The following is a 15,787-nucleotide window of genomic DNA, read 5'->3' on the forward strand; positions in this document are numbered from 1 at the left end:
GCCCTCCCTGGGAAGAGCTAGAGGCAGGCAGACAGGCAGCGGGTGAAGCAGAGCAAGTGAGCTGGGGTTACCTCTTGTGCTTTGGGACAGAGCTGAGTGGAAGCAGGAGGGGTTAAGAGAACAGAGGAGGCCCCAGCCTCAGAAGACCTTGGGGACTGGCCCAGAGCTTTGGTCTCCAGCCCTATCTCTGAGGCCTCGGAGATGAGTAGCTGAGCCTACAAGAGGAAACACGGTGAGAGGGAGTCTCACCCCTAACGCTTAACTCAACCACCCTATCCTAGACCTAAATTGCTTTGGCAATGTGACCTAAGAAGGGGAAATAAAAGTCAGGAAACCAGGCACAGCCTGACTGGACTTCTCACACCAGATGTAAAGGTCTGGGAAAGAACTATTCAATTCAAGGGCCACTTCTATGCTGAAAGCCTAGCTTCAGACAGATGATCAGGAGATCCGGGATAAGGAGCCTTAGACCCCGGGATCCTAGGTAGGGTCCACCTAGTCCCACAACTTATTAAATACTGAGAGCTCCTCCACAAGGCCCCTGGGCCTCTCAGCCACAGGGTGAGGTCCCAAAGCTAAGTAAAAGGCCAGTGGCTGTGGAGGGCTGAAGGTCAGCCTCCAGGGCCATCCGCTTCAAACCTCTCCAGTTCAGAAAGTGCCCAGAAACTTCACCCAGAACTCAACCACCCAGGAAGAAGATGGCACACCAAACTCTGGAACCTCTCGGGATCCCCCAACCCCCACAACCGAGCCTAAAGCTGGGCTAACCCGGCCACATTACCTCTTTGAGGGTGGAGGTGGTCTTCGGAAAAGGCCTGCCCCCCGTGAGCGAATGGTATCTCCTCTCAAGGACATTCAGCTTCTCCTTCTCCTGGAGCCCAGAACAGCAGGGGGCAGACATGATGGGTCAGAGACACAGGAGGGAAGATCCCTGTGGGGACCCACACCCCACTCTTGTGTTGCAATCCCTCCCACCCCAACATGGGGAATGCCTCTCCCCTCACCCACTCTTAGCACCTCAGGACCCAAGGCCAGCTACCTTTTGCAGTAGCTGCAGGGCAGCATTCTTTTCCCGGGCCAGACGCTCTGACTCCTGTACTGCCTGGGCCCGGATCTGCCCAGCCTGACTGTCCAGTACAGCTAGGCGCTCCTGAGGAAACGGGATGCATTCAGGCCCTGGAGGGACATAACTCAGCCCACAGCCTGACTGAGTCTCCTGTCCAGAGACCCAGGAAGCTGTGAAGGCAACTGCCACAACACTCCCACCTGGCCTCAACTCACCCCAGGAGAATTCTGGCTAAGGAGATCAATTCCTTCTCTTCTTCCTTCTCCCTCCCCCAGCCAGTGACCCTGCACCATCAGGCATGATGAACCCAATCCCCTACTCTCTATCCCCTCACCCCAGAGCCAACAGCTCCCAAAGCCTGGTGACACTGAAGTTATCCCTCTGCCTATCCCCCTCTGCCACCGCTGGAATCCAGGTTCTACGCTTCCTGCTCCATTTACCATCTCTCTCACAATCTCTAGACCCACTCCACATTTCTACGTGTTCCGAAAATAACCTTTGAACCCTGTCTGCTTGTCTGAATTTCCTAACCATCCTGAAAGGAATTCCATATTACTTGAGTCATTTTGTTTGCTTGATTTTTGGTTTTTGAGTCTTGCTATATAATCCAAACTGGCTTTAAAGTCACACTACAGTCTGGGCTTGCTTTAACACACTCGGCAGTCTAGGCTGGACTTCAGCTGACTCTGGAGTGTAGGCAAGTCTTGAATTCACACTGCAATCCTCTTGCTTCAGCCTCCTGAGTTCTAAACAACCACGCCATAGTTTTCCATTGGTTCTGAGACCAGGTCTCACACACCCCGGGCTGGACGTGACTCCTGGGCTCTGGCACTGTTCTTGCCTCAGTCACCAGCGAAACTGGGACATATCCTTAGAAACCCAGTGTGGACCACAACACTGGCTCTTCAGTAACTTACAAATTAAACCCTCAACAAGCTGGGAATGTAGAGATGGCTCAGAGGGGTTCACTGGTTGGTCTTGTGGAAGACCAGGATTCACTCCCAGCACCCGATGCACAGCAGCTTATAACAGCCTGTAATTCCAGTCCCAGGGGATCCAACATACACATAGTGTACAGACACGCATGCAGACAGAACACCCATTCAGATAAAACAAACAAGGAGGGGAAGCCAAGGAAACAAAACAAAACAAACAAACAAACAAACACAAAGCAAGGCTAGATCATCCCTCTCCTCATCTTTCAGTGACTCTTCACTACACACAGGCTAGAACACAAACTCCTTATCCAGCATTTAAGGGCTCTGAGAACCCGTTGCCTACCAGCTTGTCCCTCCAGGCACCTAGCTTCACTATGCTGTATGCTAAACTGTGCCACTGTAGACTTGTAGTCTATCACCCTGTTGGGATGAGGGCCATCCCAGTCTTTCCCACTATTCCAAGGCTCCTCCTCTAAGGCCAGGCAGGCTGAATGCTGCCTCCTCTCCAAAGCCCTTCTTGATTTGCAATCCATTTCCTTGTTCCTGCCCATGCATTCACATTACTTTATATCCATCTACTTCATCATACTGTGATCTGTGACCCTGTCTCCAAAATTAGCCCCGCCCTCTCTCTAAGATCAGGGGCAGGACCAGTGTCATTCCTGTCTCCAGAACCCCAACAGGGCTTTAGCACAGACCTGGCTCAACAACCACGTTGCTAAAAGAAAATGAAAATATTTCTGAGAGGAAAAGATGAAAGGTAAGCAAAACATGTTGAATTAATCTCAGGATATCTTCGACCATCACTTAGGAGTAGCACACGGGAGGGGGAGGCACGAAGAAGGGAGCTATCTTAAACCTGAGAGTTAGCCTACACAACAACCGGCAACAGCAGACAGGAATCCTCACAGCAGCCGCCACGGCTTACTTGGAACATTCCAGGAGGGCTGGAAGTGCTCCTGAGAGTTTTATCCATTACTTCATCTAACCTTATGCAGCGGGTGCTTTTACGCCTGTTTTAGAGAGGAGAACCCTGACATGTTTAGGAGCTAAGATTTGCTGGGTAGTAGTGGTGGACTCAGGACTAGAACCAAACCTGAAGGACAGCTTTCTCAACTGCTCTGAACCACAGTGGACAGACACTCGCTTCAGGGGACTTCTGCAGGGACAAGGGCCGGACAAAGCTCACCAGTATAGGAAAGAATATCACAATGCACATACACATATGCATATATGCACACACACACACAGTCCAGGCATTAAGAGCCTGAGCTGGCTTCCCAGCCCTAGGCCAGGCACAAAGAGAAGAGACAGAGTTCCTGAACCCTCAAGGACCTGTAGCTGATCTGGATCTACTGGTTGTATCCTCTCCAAGCAAGGGGGAAGAACAGTGAAGAAACGCCAATCCAGATCGCATGTCGCACAGCAGAAATGCCTTGGGCTTTGCAGCCTAGTGAATTCTAGCAGGCTTGAGTTCCTACCCTGATTCTGAGGCTTGTATGACAAAAGGCTCTGTGCAAACAGGGAGTTTCTGAGTCACCTGTAAAACTAGGCAATACCCTAAGAATAGCACAAGAAACTCAGGGAATGGTCCTAGTAGGATCTGCACCATGAGCCTGGGAAATGGGAGTTTTCTTCCCTTCCTGCATCTTCTATCAGGACAGTGAGTGCATTTAAAAAAATACAATTACTTACTTTATTTTACATGTATTTGTGTGCATGTTTATCTGTGCACTGTGTACCAGATACACATGCACACACTATGACAGCCAGAGGTGGTCAGGAAAGGTGTTGGATCCCCTGGAACTGGGGTTAGAGATGATTGTGAACCACCCAGTGGATGACGGGAATCAAATATGGGTCCTTTGGAAAAGCCCCTAGTGCTCTTAACTACCGAGCCATCTCTACAGTCCCCAAGGGCACATTTTTTTTTTTAAATGGCAGAACAGCTCAGGGAAGGAAACAAAGGATCTGAATGTATGACACCCAGTGGCTCCATTTTACCATCGAACCCCAGGCTGGCCAGCAAGTCCCCATCTTCCATTTGAACCCTACGGCCCAGACTTCGCTGTCCTTATCTTCCACATACACTGAAGCCAGGAAACTGCATGTTATATGGGCCTTGGTGTTAGCCATAGACTCTGGCATCACCTAAGCCACGCCCCTAACCCTTTCCTGCTTCTCGATGCTAACACATGGCCCATCCTCTGTCACTGTCTATGCTTGGTGTGGCTGAGACTACAGCTTTAGCAAATCTGAGCTGATCAGGGACAATGCTCCATCTTCTCTCTTTGCAGATAGACCGAGTGGGACCAAAGCAGGAACCCAGGTGGATAACTTCCTAGCAAGGCTAGCCTCCAGATCTTAGGTCTCTGAGTGTATCCCAGAACCTCCAACAGCTCTAGAAGGGCATGGACAGAGATGAAGCGGAATGACAGAGATATAGCTGAATGGCAGATATGTGCTTAGCATTCAGAAGGCTCTGGGCTAGATCTCCAACACCATAAGAAGACATTCAAGGGCAGTAGCAAGGCACCTCAGCTGCAGACTCCTCCTCCACACTCTTTTCCTGGACACACTACTGAGAGCTCTCAGTGTGAGCAATTACACTTTCCCTTGAGAGACTTCGGAGAGCCAGGGTTTAGTAAAACTAACTCTCCTTGCTGAGCCATCATCATCCGCTCTTCTGCCTTTCCACATTAATTCCACACCAGCCCTATAGTTCTCATTCTTACTGACAGTCATTAAGTAACGGAGACACAAAAAGATGTCTTTTGTGTCGTTCACAGAATGTGACTCAACCCCTGGTTACTAGCCTCCATCCTGCACTCAGGCTATGCAGGAGTGAGCAGTGCGCACCTTCCTCTTGCTCACACTGCGCAGCAACTCAGCCTTGCTCCGCAGCAGCCCTTGGCCGGCCAGCTCCCGCTCCTCCTCCACGCGACTCTCACGCTCCAGCTGCTGGAACTCCAGGTCCTCAAAGAGCTTTGTCTCAGTCTCTAGAGCGTCTGCCTCCTTCAACGACAGTGACATCGTGTTTGGGTGTGGGGATGCTCTCAAAGCCACTCTGGGCCAGGAAGGCCAGGCCACAAAGTCAGGAGTTAGGTGGGGCTGGACCCGGGGAAACTGGGGAAGGAACCGGCCCCACCGCCCAACTCCCTCTACTTTTTTGGCTGAGCCCTTTTCGCGGGACATCGCGATCTGGAGCACTGATCCCACCCAACATTGCTGGTCCCCTTCCAAGCCTCTGCACCGACCCTGTTGTCCGGCAAGTACTGCAGGGGCCAGGTGGTCCTGTCCCACCGCTCTCCTATCTTCGGTCAGGGCGGTGGCCCACGGGGGCCGGGGAGGGGGCTGGTGGAACTGACCCTTCTCAGCTGCTCCTGTAACTGTTCCCGCACTGACTCGGGGCAGTTATCGAGCTGCGTCTGGAGCTCGGCGTAGAGCGCCTGGCGGGCCTCCAGGTGCCTCCGTCCCGCGGCCAGCTCCGCCCTCTCCTGGTCGGCGGGAGGGGAGGGAGGCGGGGCACAGGGGAGAGAGAACACACACTCCTCAACTCCGGCCCGGCGCGGGGGGCAGGGGCGAGCACAGGAGTACACCGGGAGTTGGGGGGCAAGCAGCGAGACGGAAGAGAGCAGGAGAAGAAACAGAGGTTTAAGACGGGACTCAGGCAGGGGACGGTGTAACAAAGGCAGAGGTGTGGGGGCAGGGTGGAAATGTTGGTCCCTTTAGAAATGTTTTGGAAGGTCCTAAGACGGGACCTTCCGGTTCCGCTTCAAACTAAAGTTAAAGCCGATGCAAGAAGGCAAGTACCAAGCCTTGAGTTCTATCACTGTTCCGAGACCAAAATTTAACCCTGGGAAAAATGGGGATGGTGGGAAGAGTTAAATATAGGACTGGGGAGTAAACGTGGAGCTAAAGTTGTTAGAGTTACAGCAGTGCAGCAAGGGGACCCCAGCCCAACCCCCATGGCCTCCCTCCCCTCCTGCCCAGGGTGGAGGTGGGGTGCCAGCAAAGCAGGCTGAACTTCAGTAGGGATGAGGGTTGCAATTAGTTCGGCCCGTTGCCATGGTAATAGGAGCCCCAGGAGTGGATACAGGGAGGAGGTGGATGGCTCTGTCTGGGGTGAGATGACACCTCTGAGGGCGGAAAGGGGGACGAGGGAGGAGTTGGTGAGTCACCCCTCTGAAGGACATGCAGAGGAGACACTGTGATTACTGATTCCAAAGCCAGAGTGGGGCCATGGGCTGGAAGCTGGGCGGGAAAGTCAAGAGAACCTTCCCAACACCACCAACAGCATCAGCACCACCACCACCACCACCACCACCACTTCACTATCACGCCTCAAACACCTGGACCGGAGGGAAGGCAAAGTCCTAGGAGCAATCTCAGCTAAGTGAGGCTAGCCAAGCTGCTTGTGGAATGCCTTTCCCCTGTGCTGCACCAGCCCAGTTCACCCACCCATCCTGGAGGGAAGGCCTTGGTCAAGCCAGTCCTGAAGTCTAGATGCTTCTGCCTTGAAATTATCCTGTGTTCTAGGTGGCCTCCAGGGTAGAGGTAGGGAAAGGAACATCTGAATTCAGGGAAGCAAGAATGGGTAGCCAGCCACTCAGAAAGGGCCTCTTCAAGCTCTCCAAGACTGTGCCCACATCTGACCTCCTTATTACTCAGCTCTGGAGGGCTAAGCAGAAGGGACAAACAGTTCACTGCACCTCCAATCCCTGCCCTTCAGTAAACAGGCAACATTATGGAGGCAAAGCCCAGACCTTTCCAGTAGGAGGCGCTGTTTGGGCAGAACATCTCCTTGGTCATGCACATCTCCCCGCAAAACACACACACACACACACACACACACACTCTTATACTCCTCCTGTCAGTGTTCCACTAAGCAAAATTTAGCTGTGCCTTTCTGCCAGTTCCCTTCTGATAATGGGGACCCACACCAAGAAAAGAAGGCAACATTAGAGGGGAGAGGCCAAGGGCACAAAGGTACCCATGGAGTTAGTAAAGCTGGCCTAAGTCAGCCCTGCCTGGGCGGCCTGGCAGTTAGGGGCATGCGAAGAGCCCAGGACAGTGATTAGAGGGGGCGTTAGTGCAGGCCTGGTCGGCAAGCATAGGGTTAATCTGGCACAGAATCTGGGAGTGTGGTTTTGGGGGCCAGAGCCAAAGCTCCATTTATAAAAAGGGGGCAGCAACGAATTTTTAAGATCCTCAAAATTGAGAGCAAGAGGAAGATAAGTCTCAAAAATAATCCAGAAGGAAAAATTAAACCTCTTAGAAAAATACTGTCAAATCCAGAAATAGATGAACCCTCTCCACTTCAGAGCTTTTGGCACGCCGTTGGGCATCTTGGACATGGCTGGCACAACCCCCGTGGGATGGAGCAGCCCCTGAAGACTGGCACTCAATCTGAAAGGGTCAGGGGCAGGGCTGGGACCATCTGGGATGGGAGGCTGCAGATCCTGATGATAGGAAACAGAGGCCTGTGGGCCATCTCCCAAAGACCACATCCTAAGCACCTGAGGCATGCTGGAGGGAGCTTTCTCCTCATGGTGGGCTCCAAACCCGAGTCATGCCCCCCATCCCAGCAGCACCAGTCCTTCAGGCTGTGCTCAGTGCCCAAGAAAGGGCTTTGGCACTTCCTAGAAGGACCACACAGGTTCCAGAACGGCAGGCACCCAGGCAACCAGAGGCAGCACAGAGATCTAGACCCCCAAACACCAGACCAGCCCCCGGCAGTACCATCCAAGCTTGTATCTTCCACAGAGTACAAGGGCCCCTGTCCCTAGAGGGCTACAGAGACCACTCGGATTGCAGGACGGATGCTGAGGGATGTGCATCGCCAGGGAAGGGATACTGCCTTCCTTCTGGGCCACTGGTAGTCAGGTATGGGTTACCTTGTCCCTGTCCTTCTGGATGCCTGTCTCCAAGGCCACCAACTTCTCCTGCAGCTGGTCCACCGCCCTTTGTTCCTTCTGCAGCGAGGCTCGCTCTGCCTCCCGCTCCCCCTGCAGCAGTGCTCTCTCCATCTCGGCCTAGACAAGGGTATCAGCATTCTGTCAAGGCTGGGACCCAAGGGTGAGGCCCCATCCCAGGGCCTGCACACCTCCCGGCCAGGTCACCTCTCGGGCTGCCTCCTGCAGCTGCTGTTCCAGCTCCTTCACTCGGATCTTCAGCTGTTCTACTCGCCCCAGAACCTGAGCCCGCTCCTCTTCCACAGCCAGCACCTCGCCTTGGTGCTTCGCGCCAGGAGCGTCTTCATGCTGGAGGGGAGGAGGGCACCATGAGAGAAGTCTGGAACCTTCTAGGATCCGACTAAGAGGGCGGATTACACGCTCCTCAAAGCACTTCGAAAGGGTAACTAGACCAAAACAAGAGGCCACTTTCCTCCCAGTCAGGGAGCTCAGCTATCGGGAAAGGATTTACCAGAGTGCCAGGGTTGGGTGGGGCCCAGAGGAAAAACAGGTCGTAAGGCACATTTATAGCTTGGGAAAGTCATGGTCACCTCCTTTCCCTCCTGACACCCACAGTTCTTCATTCTGGTCTCACCCAAGCCTTGATCCTTTCATTACCTCCACGCCAGCCCCGCCCCAGGCCGGCCCTGTCCCCCCTCACCTCCTGCTGGGTGCTCTCGGTGCTGCTGCATTCCTCTTTGAGATTCTCTTCATCAGAGCGCTCCATGCTCTCCCACAGGCGCTGGGAGGCACCTCCAGACTCCTCGCCGCACCTTCCGGAGACTACTATGGCTCCTGCCAAGCCTCTTGAGGGCCTCCTGCCTGCCAAGGCCAGCGCTGCCGTGGCCTCTCCAATACTGGGCAGCTCCCCAGTCTCAGGTCCCCCGTCAGCTCGGCTGTACTCAGCACACAGGTTCAGGATGGTCTCCAGGCGCTGGCGTTCCTAGGGACAACGGACAGAGCAGAATGTGAAGAGCAGAAGTCTGAGACCCAGTGCGGCTTGAGCCAGGGCATGTTGACCCCTAGAAACTCTGGGCTCAGCATCATGAATATGACCTCAACCTTGAGAACGGTGGGAGACCAGGTGGTGGTACACAGCACTCTGGAGGCAGAGACTGGCGGATCTTAGCATCTGAGGCCAGCCTGGTTGGTCTACAGAGTGAGACTCAGGCCATCCAACCAAAGACTATATAGTGAGAACCTGTCTTAAAAGAAAAAAAAAAAATCTATGGGAGGTAGAGGGGAAAGAGGGTTCCTCAAAGGTGGGCAAGAGAATGTGGCCATGTCACCTGTCCATTGGCCGGCCCCTCCCATCTCTCTGTTTACTCTCCCTAGGAAGAGGCATCTTCATAGTCACACAGAGAGATCCAAACACACATGGGAACATACAGGGTAAGCAGCCTAAAGACCATAATGAAGCCAGGTGGTGATGGTGCACACCTTTAATCCCAGTGCTCGGGAGACAGAGGTAGGGGATCTCTGTGAGTTCGAGGCCAGCCTGGTCTACAGAGTTCCAGGACAGCCAAGGCTACACAGAAAAACCAAAAAGACCATAATGGGACACATAGCTATCGAGTGCTCATATTGATACAGGTTAGGGCACAAGGGCGCACCGATACATTACTTCTGTCACATAGGCACACACAGACACTCCATGTGCCCTGGGAGGTACATCAGCGTTAACAGGTAGGCACACACTAAGACACCAGCCCCAACACGCACACACACAGAGATAAACATAGTCTATATACAGCTGGGTGGGCATCTGCAGACAGCCAGGGCTGGAAAGTGGAGCACGGGCCACAGGACCTGACAGTCCAGACGCAGAGAGAAAAGGCAGAGGGGACACTGTCTTTCCAGCCCCACCTCAGCTCCAAGTCACTCAGGATACCATCTCTTTGCTTGCTCCTTAAGGCCGTGCAAGCTGTGCCAGCTGTGATCGAGGACTCTGTGGCTGGCACTCTCTCCTCTCACTACAAATCCTGACACAGACATGGTCACCCCTCAGGTCCTAGGACTCGAGGGAATTACTGCAGTCACATTCCTGGTCCCTATCCTGCCCATCCATTTGTAACACCCAAGCCCTGGCTTTCAAGCCCAGAGCCTTACAGTGCTTTCTGAGGTCTCTGATCACAAGTATCTCTCACCACGGACATTTATTTTGGCCTCACCTTCCCATCCCAGAACACTTACCCAGCTTTCTTCCTGCTGCTTGCCCAGTTGTGTGGCAAAAGATCCAGGAACCAAGCCTCAGCACCCAGGAGGTTGGGCCAATGCCTCACCCCCGCCCTAGGACCCAGATAAGCAGCCTGGCAGAGGTGGGAGGGGCAGGGTGCGGGCGGCCTCTGACTTAAAGTGGCAGGTGGGGCAGGTTGGGGCTGGCGGTGAGGTGTGTACCTGTGTGTGGGGATGGGGGTGGGGAGGCTGGGCCCAGCACTTGATTATGTCAGGCTCATCAGCCCTCCTGGGATGAGGATCCCGGGTCACCAATGCACAACAGTGACAAGAAGGTGTAACAAAGAAAGAACAGGAGTCCTGACTCCCACCAGTACACCATCCCATACCCTCACCCCTCCCTGACCTGTCTCTTCCCAGATTCTTCAGACAAACGTCCTCCTCAAACCAATTCCAGGGTACCTGTGTCTCAAAATAACCTGGGCTTCTGCTCTTGAGGGAAAGGGGGAAAACCATGCTCTGAGCATGCACACAGCAGCCAATGCCCCTGGAGCTCCCTATGCTATTTGGGGGAATCCCTGCCCCCTCCCTGCTCAGATGCCATCTCTAGAACAGCTGCCCAGAACCACACCCAGACTCAGCAGCACCCACATTTATGCATGCAGACACATACAATCATGGAGGCAGACCAGGGGGGCTGCCCACCCTGCCTTTCCCTCTTCCTTAGCACCATGCTCTCAGAGGACCCATCTGAGCCACAGTCAGTGATTCAGGCCCACCTGTCGATGCCAAAGAGACACAAGAAAGGGGGACCAGTGTTTCCCTAAAGGATAAGTCTGAGGTAAAGGTGCCTGCGTGCAAGGCCGATGACCTTAGTCTGACCCCCAAAACCCTTGCATAGGGAAAGGAAAGAATGAATCCACAAAACTGTCCTCTGCTCTCCACACTCATCAGGGCATAGGCCTACACACACACACACACACACACACACACACACACACACACACACACACTCACACACTCAATAAGAAAAAGCTTTAAAAGAAGGACTCCCCCCAACCCCAGCCCACGTGGGGCATGGTCACAAGCGTGTGCAATCTCTGCTCAGGAGGCAATCAGAAAGATCATGAACTCAAGCTCAACCTGGGCTACACAGCAAGCTCACAGCCACACTGGGTTACAAAACCGAAGGGGAAAAAAAAAAAGAGGAGCAGGAGAGAAAAATAATTCTAGGGCTGGGGCTATAGCTCGATGCTGGAGTGCTGTTCTGACTTGCCAAAGGTCCTAGGTTCAAGGCCTGGCACCATAAAAATGAAAGGCCAGATAAATTAATGTTCCTGTCTGGGCCTCAGCCTCAAAACGCGCTTTTCAAACTTAGAGATGCAAGACTTCACCACGTGCGTGCTTTCCTGAAACACTGCACTAGGGTAAACCCTATGGACCTAACTCACACAGCAAAACAAATGATCTGCCGTAGAATAGACGCAAAATTAGCAAGAATTCAAAACCAAGATCTAGAGCCTGGGAGACGGCTCTGCTGGCAAAGCACCTGGAACCTGAGTTCAATCCTCCAGTCACTCTAGTGCTGGGAAGGCAGAGACCCAAGAACCTGAGGCCTTGCTGTCCAGCCAGTTCAGCTAAACCAGTATGTCTCAGGTTCAACGAGAGACTGTCTCAAAAAACAAAACCAGGCCAGGCAGTAGTGGCTCATGCCTTTAAACCCAGCACTTTTCGGAGACAGGTGGATTTCTGAGTTTGAAGCCAGCCTGCCTGGTCTACAGAATGAGTTCCAGGACAGCCAAGGCTACACAGAGAAACCCTGTCTTAACGCTCCCCCCCCCCAAAAAAACAAAACAAACAAACGAAAACACCGAAGAGCAATTGAGGAAGACACTACCCACTCATCTCTGGCCTACACACACAGACACACACCTGCACACACGTATACAAAACTAAAAAATTTAGAAAGCCTTAGTGATTTCAAAGGCGGTTTCTCTCCAGGGTATCAGGATGGTGAGACACAGGTCACTTAGCCTGATGGTTCATCCTGAATCCGCCCAGGCCCTGTACATGGCCCCTCCTGTTCTGCCGGCTGGCCTGCCCACACCCTGGCAGAGGCACCGCCTTGGGCAGCGGCAGCCTCCCTGGCATTGGCTCACCAGCCTCTCCATCTCCTGCTCCCGGAGCCGCTCTTGGCGCTGCCGACGGTGGTACTCCAGAAGTTCGTCCTCATTGTCGCTGATCTCCGTGATGCTGTTTTTCCTCTCCCTTGGAATGGGTACCCGCAAGTCCCCACTGGAGAGCTTCCGCTGAGCACGGGGGCTCTGACGAGGTGAAGCCCCAGTAAGAGAGCCCAGACTGTAAGCTGGGCTCAGCCTGCCACTGAAGCTACCCTTGCGAGGTGCCAGGGACTCCCCGAGGGTGGGCGAGGGACTCCGAGTCCTGCGACCCCGTGCTCCTAGAGTCAGGGAGAAGTCCTCAGGTGAAGTCCCGTGGGCTGCCCAGCGCCGGGGCCGGGGACTCTCGGCCACTTCCCTGCTTAGCTTGGGATCTGGGGCAGTCCGGGCTGGCAGTGGGGACAGAGCCCTTCGAGACAGAGATGGACTCAACGGGGGCAGTTCCCGCATACTGTCCAGGCCCCTCCGGCCCAGGCGGGGACTCTCAGGCGGCTGGAGGGTACGAGTTGCTGCTAACCCATCCGAAAATGTTCTGCCCACCAGTTGTCGAGAGGGGCTGCTTGTTAGTACCCGCTCTGTGCCTGGGGGCTCACGGAAAGGACTGGGAGGGCGGTCCTGGAGTGTGCCGATCTTGTTTCGGGGAGCAGGCACTGGAGACTGGAACTTGGGGCTGCCAGGAATACTGGCGGGTTGGCTGCGGGCACCGGAAGATGGGTATTCACTCAGGCTGATAGCCACCACAGGTAACTGCCCACCTAGCCGGGGACTCTCAGTGGTTCTGCGGGCCTCAGCCAAGACGGTAGCGGCAGGACTGTCCGTCAGAAGACCCCGGAGACCAGGGCTGGGAGGTCTCTCATGACCCCCTTTTCTGCCCAGCCGGGGACTGTCAGAGGAGCGGGAACCACTTGGGCGAGACTGTGGAGGTTGCAGAGCCAAATGGTAGCTAGAGGAGCGGGCAGGCACCAATGGGGGCACAGAGGGTCCTGGCTCCTGCCCACTTGGTGAATGGCTAGCACAGCTTCCGCTGCTGGCTGGTGAGGAAAGTGGAGAGAAGGCTGGAGAGGTGTTCTCATAGCTGGAGCCCACAGACATGGCACCGGGGCTGGTTGGAGGGGACAACAGGTAGCGCCCGCCGTTAGCCATTGGCGACAATGGGGATGTGGCAGCAGGCTTCTTGCCTGCAGCTCCAGGCTCCTCTAGCACCAATGAATCCATGATTTCCTGCAGGTCCTTTTCAATAGAGCTCACCAGGGAACTGTGGCTGGCACAGGCTGACGGTGCCCGGGTTGCAGGTTGTGCTGTGTGGTTCCCATTGACCAGGCTCTCCGATTCAGCTGAGGGAGAAACGCAAAGAGGCCTCAAGCTCCAGTTTTTGGCTCCAGGGAGCCATATACATGCACAAGCAAGAAAGTACCATCCTACCTCATCCTAGGGCAACGGGGCCTCGAGGGCTCTGGAGAAGGAGCCAGGAGAGCTGAGTTCAACCCACTCTGCCACTGACCTACCTGTTCTACAGCTTTATTCAAACTCTCTTGCCCTGGGTTCCCCTTCTATAAAGGGAAATGGTAGGCAAGGCCTCCCTGGCTCTAACTCTGAATGACTCAGGACAGAGTCAGCAACAGTACCAGGTACGTACTTCTAGGTCTAGTCATTTCTAACTCGCTCCAGCAAGATGGTCCTCCTTGCCTTGGTTTTCCCAACTTTCTGTGCCTCTCTTTTAGGAAGAGCAAGTAGGCACACTACAAAAGAGATGTGGACCTACTGTGGAGCTGGCCAGAAGTTCCACGGCTTCTCAGTCTAAGGGACAGCAGAGCCTTTCAATATACCAGTCAGAGGCTGGGGGTGGGGGTGGGGCTCCAGGGCTGTATGAGCAGAGGATGTGGTACCAGCTTATCTGATCCAACACAAGAGAAGGATCAGCTAACCGCTTGTGCCTGGAAGCCTGGCTGAGGAGCCTTGAGGTGCAGTTTCATGTCTCCAATTATTCCATTAAGCCACACCAGCAAGAGCTGGCATTTGCCTGGCCCTAGCCCCTGTCAACCATCCAAGAGTTCAGAATCCTCAGAACCAATGAACAGCTAAAGGAGTGACATGACCCAAATTGGGTTAGGGCAAATGAGTCCCCAGGGGACTGGAAGTCATAGGTGTGGGGAGTGAAGAAAAGAATGGGTTTGCAAGGCTGTGTTTGGGTCCTAGTCAGAGGGGGGCCCCATGTGTTTCCAGTGACCACCTGCCTTTCCTGAAGTCACCAGACTGCATAGGTCACTAATAACCACTCCATCAAGGGAACTTGACGTACGTGCTCACCTGCCACAGAACCAGCCTTGGCCCTCTAGGCCCACAGTCATCTGACCGTCATTGTGGAGGAGCCTAGGACAGCATCCACAACTAGCTAGCTTCCCCATCTGCACCCTGCCCCCCTTGGCAGCCTCCTGAGGGGCCTGTGTCGATTCCTAGAACAATCACCAATTCTCTTCTAGGGATCAATAATTCACACACAGGCTGCAGCTGGCTGCAGCTGCTCTCTGAGTCATCGGTCAGCATGGCATGGCCTGAGGGTCGAGGAGGGCCTGTGGACACGATCACCAGCAGGTGGGACCCGCCCCACCCCAGAAGCTACCAAGGTCACATGAGGCACTCCTGAGATGACACGGGTCCCATACAATGAGTGGCATCTTTCGAGGCAGCGGGGTTCCAAGCTAACAGAACTTTGTATGTGCCCTCAAGGCACGTGACTTCCCAGTTTGAGCCAAGCAGCAATGCCTTGGATCTTCTCCAGTGGCCCTATGGCCTAGCATTCTCTACCAGCCCGTGGCAGGTGGCAGTGAGCCCAGACCATCGGGATTGTCCTACCCTAACACTCTGAGAGTGGTTGGAACAGGCAAGGACACATGTCCAAGGGGTGCCACTTACCCAGCCACCTGCCCCAGCTGGCTACTTACCAGAGCCAGGGTTGTAGGTGGGCCCTGGGGCCCGGACCCCTGCTGGAATCATACTTTTCATCCACTTGGCTTCGGCTGGATGGTTAAAGCGCAGGAAGGTGGATTGACCCAGACACAACATGCAGCCTACAGAGAAAGCACTCACTTAGAAAGTGCAGGCAGGGATGAAGCTACCCCAGTCACCAATCCTAGCAAGCTTACCCTCAAGCTCTCAAGAGCCATCCCTGCCTGCACTCACATGGTGTGCACACAGTGCTTACCTGGCCTGCCTCTCTTTGCATTTCAGATGGAGAGTCCTGAGATGGGTTCCGAGGCACAAGTCAGAATAGGACTGGTCACTGCCAAGGAAGTTCCCCAAATTGGAGTCCTATTTACTAGCTATGAAATCTTCAGGTGATGTCACCACACCTCTAAGCTAGTTCTCTCCCAGAAAATGGGACACTTGATACTACTAGATCTCCCGGGGTTAATAAGACCGTATATGTGAAAATGCTCCAGAAGTGGGAAAAAAAAAAAAAAAAAAAAGAACGCTCAG

The 15,787-nt window shown here is 54.0% G+C and overlaps 1 protein-coding gene across 40 annotated transcripts in view; it reads right to left on the reverse strand.

The window, feature by feature from the left end:
• Phldb1 (pleckstrin homology like domain, family B, member 1) overlaps positions 1-15,787 on the reverse strand; it is a 48,941-nt gene that overhangs the window by 16,714 nt on the left and 16,440 nt on the right. For 14 of the 40 annotated variants that reach the window (XM_030243963.1, XM_030243960.1, XM_030243958.1 and 11 more), the window contains 10 exons: positions 15,253-15,378; positions 12,293-13,644; positions 8,620-8,901; positions 8,127-8,267; positions 7,902-8,039; positions 5,373-5,501; positions 4,864-5,019; positions 1,040-1,150; positions 782-871; positions 72-215 (listed from right to left, as the gene is read on the reverse strand). In XM_030243963.1, the coding sequence (XP_030099823.1) occupies positions 72-215; positions 782-871; positions 1,040-1,150; positions 4,864-5,019; positions 5,373-5,501; positions 7,902-8,039; positions 8,127-8,267; positions 8,620-8,901; positions 12,293-13,644; positions 15,253-15,378 (2,669 nt within the window). Of the gene's footprint in view, positions 1-71; positions 216-781; positions 872-1,039; positions 1,151-4,863; positions 5,020-5,198; positions 5,502-6,713; positions 7,467-7,901; positions 8,040-8,126; positions 8,268-8,619; positions 8,902-10,151; positions 11,701-12,292; positions 13,645-15,252; positions 15,379-15,787 lie in introns of those variants that run through there. The other 26 variants (XM_030243978.1, XM_030243976.1, XM_030243975.1 and 23 more) reach the window with 7 other exon arrangements.

The sequence above is a fragment of the Mus musculus genome, chromosome 9 (genome assembly GCF_000001635.26).
Source record: "Mus musculus strain C57BL/6J chromosome 9, GRCm38.p6 C57BL/6J".
Taxonomy (NCBI): Eukaryota; Metazoa; Chordata; class Mammalia; order Rodentia; family Muridae; genus Mus; species Mus musculus.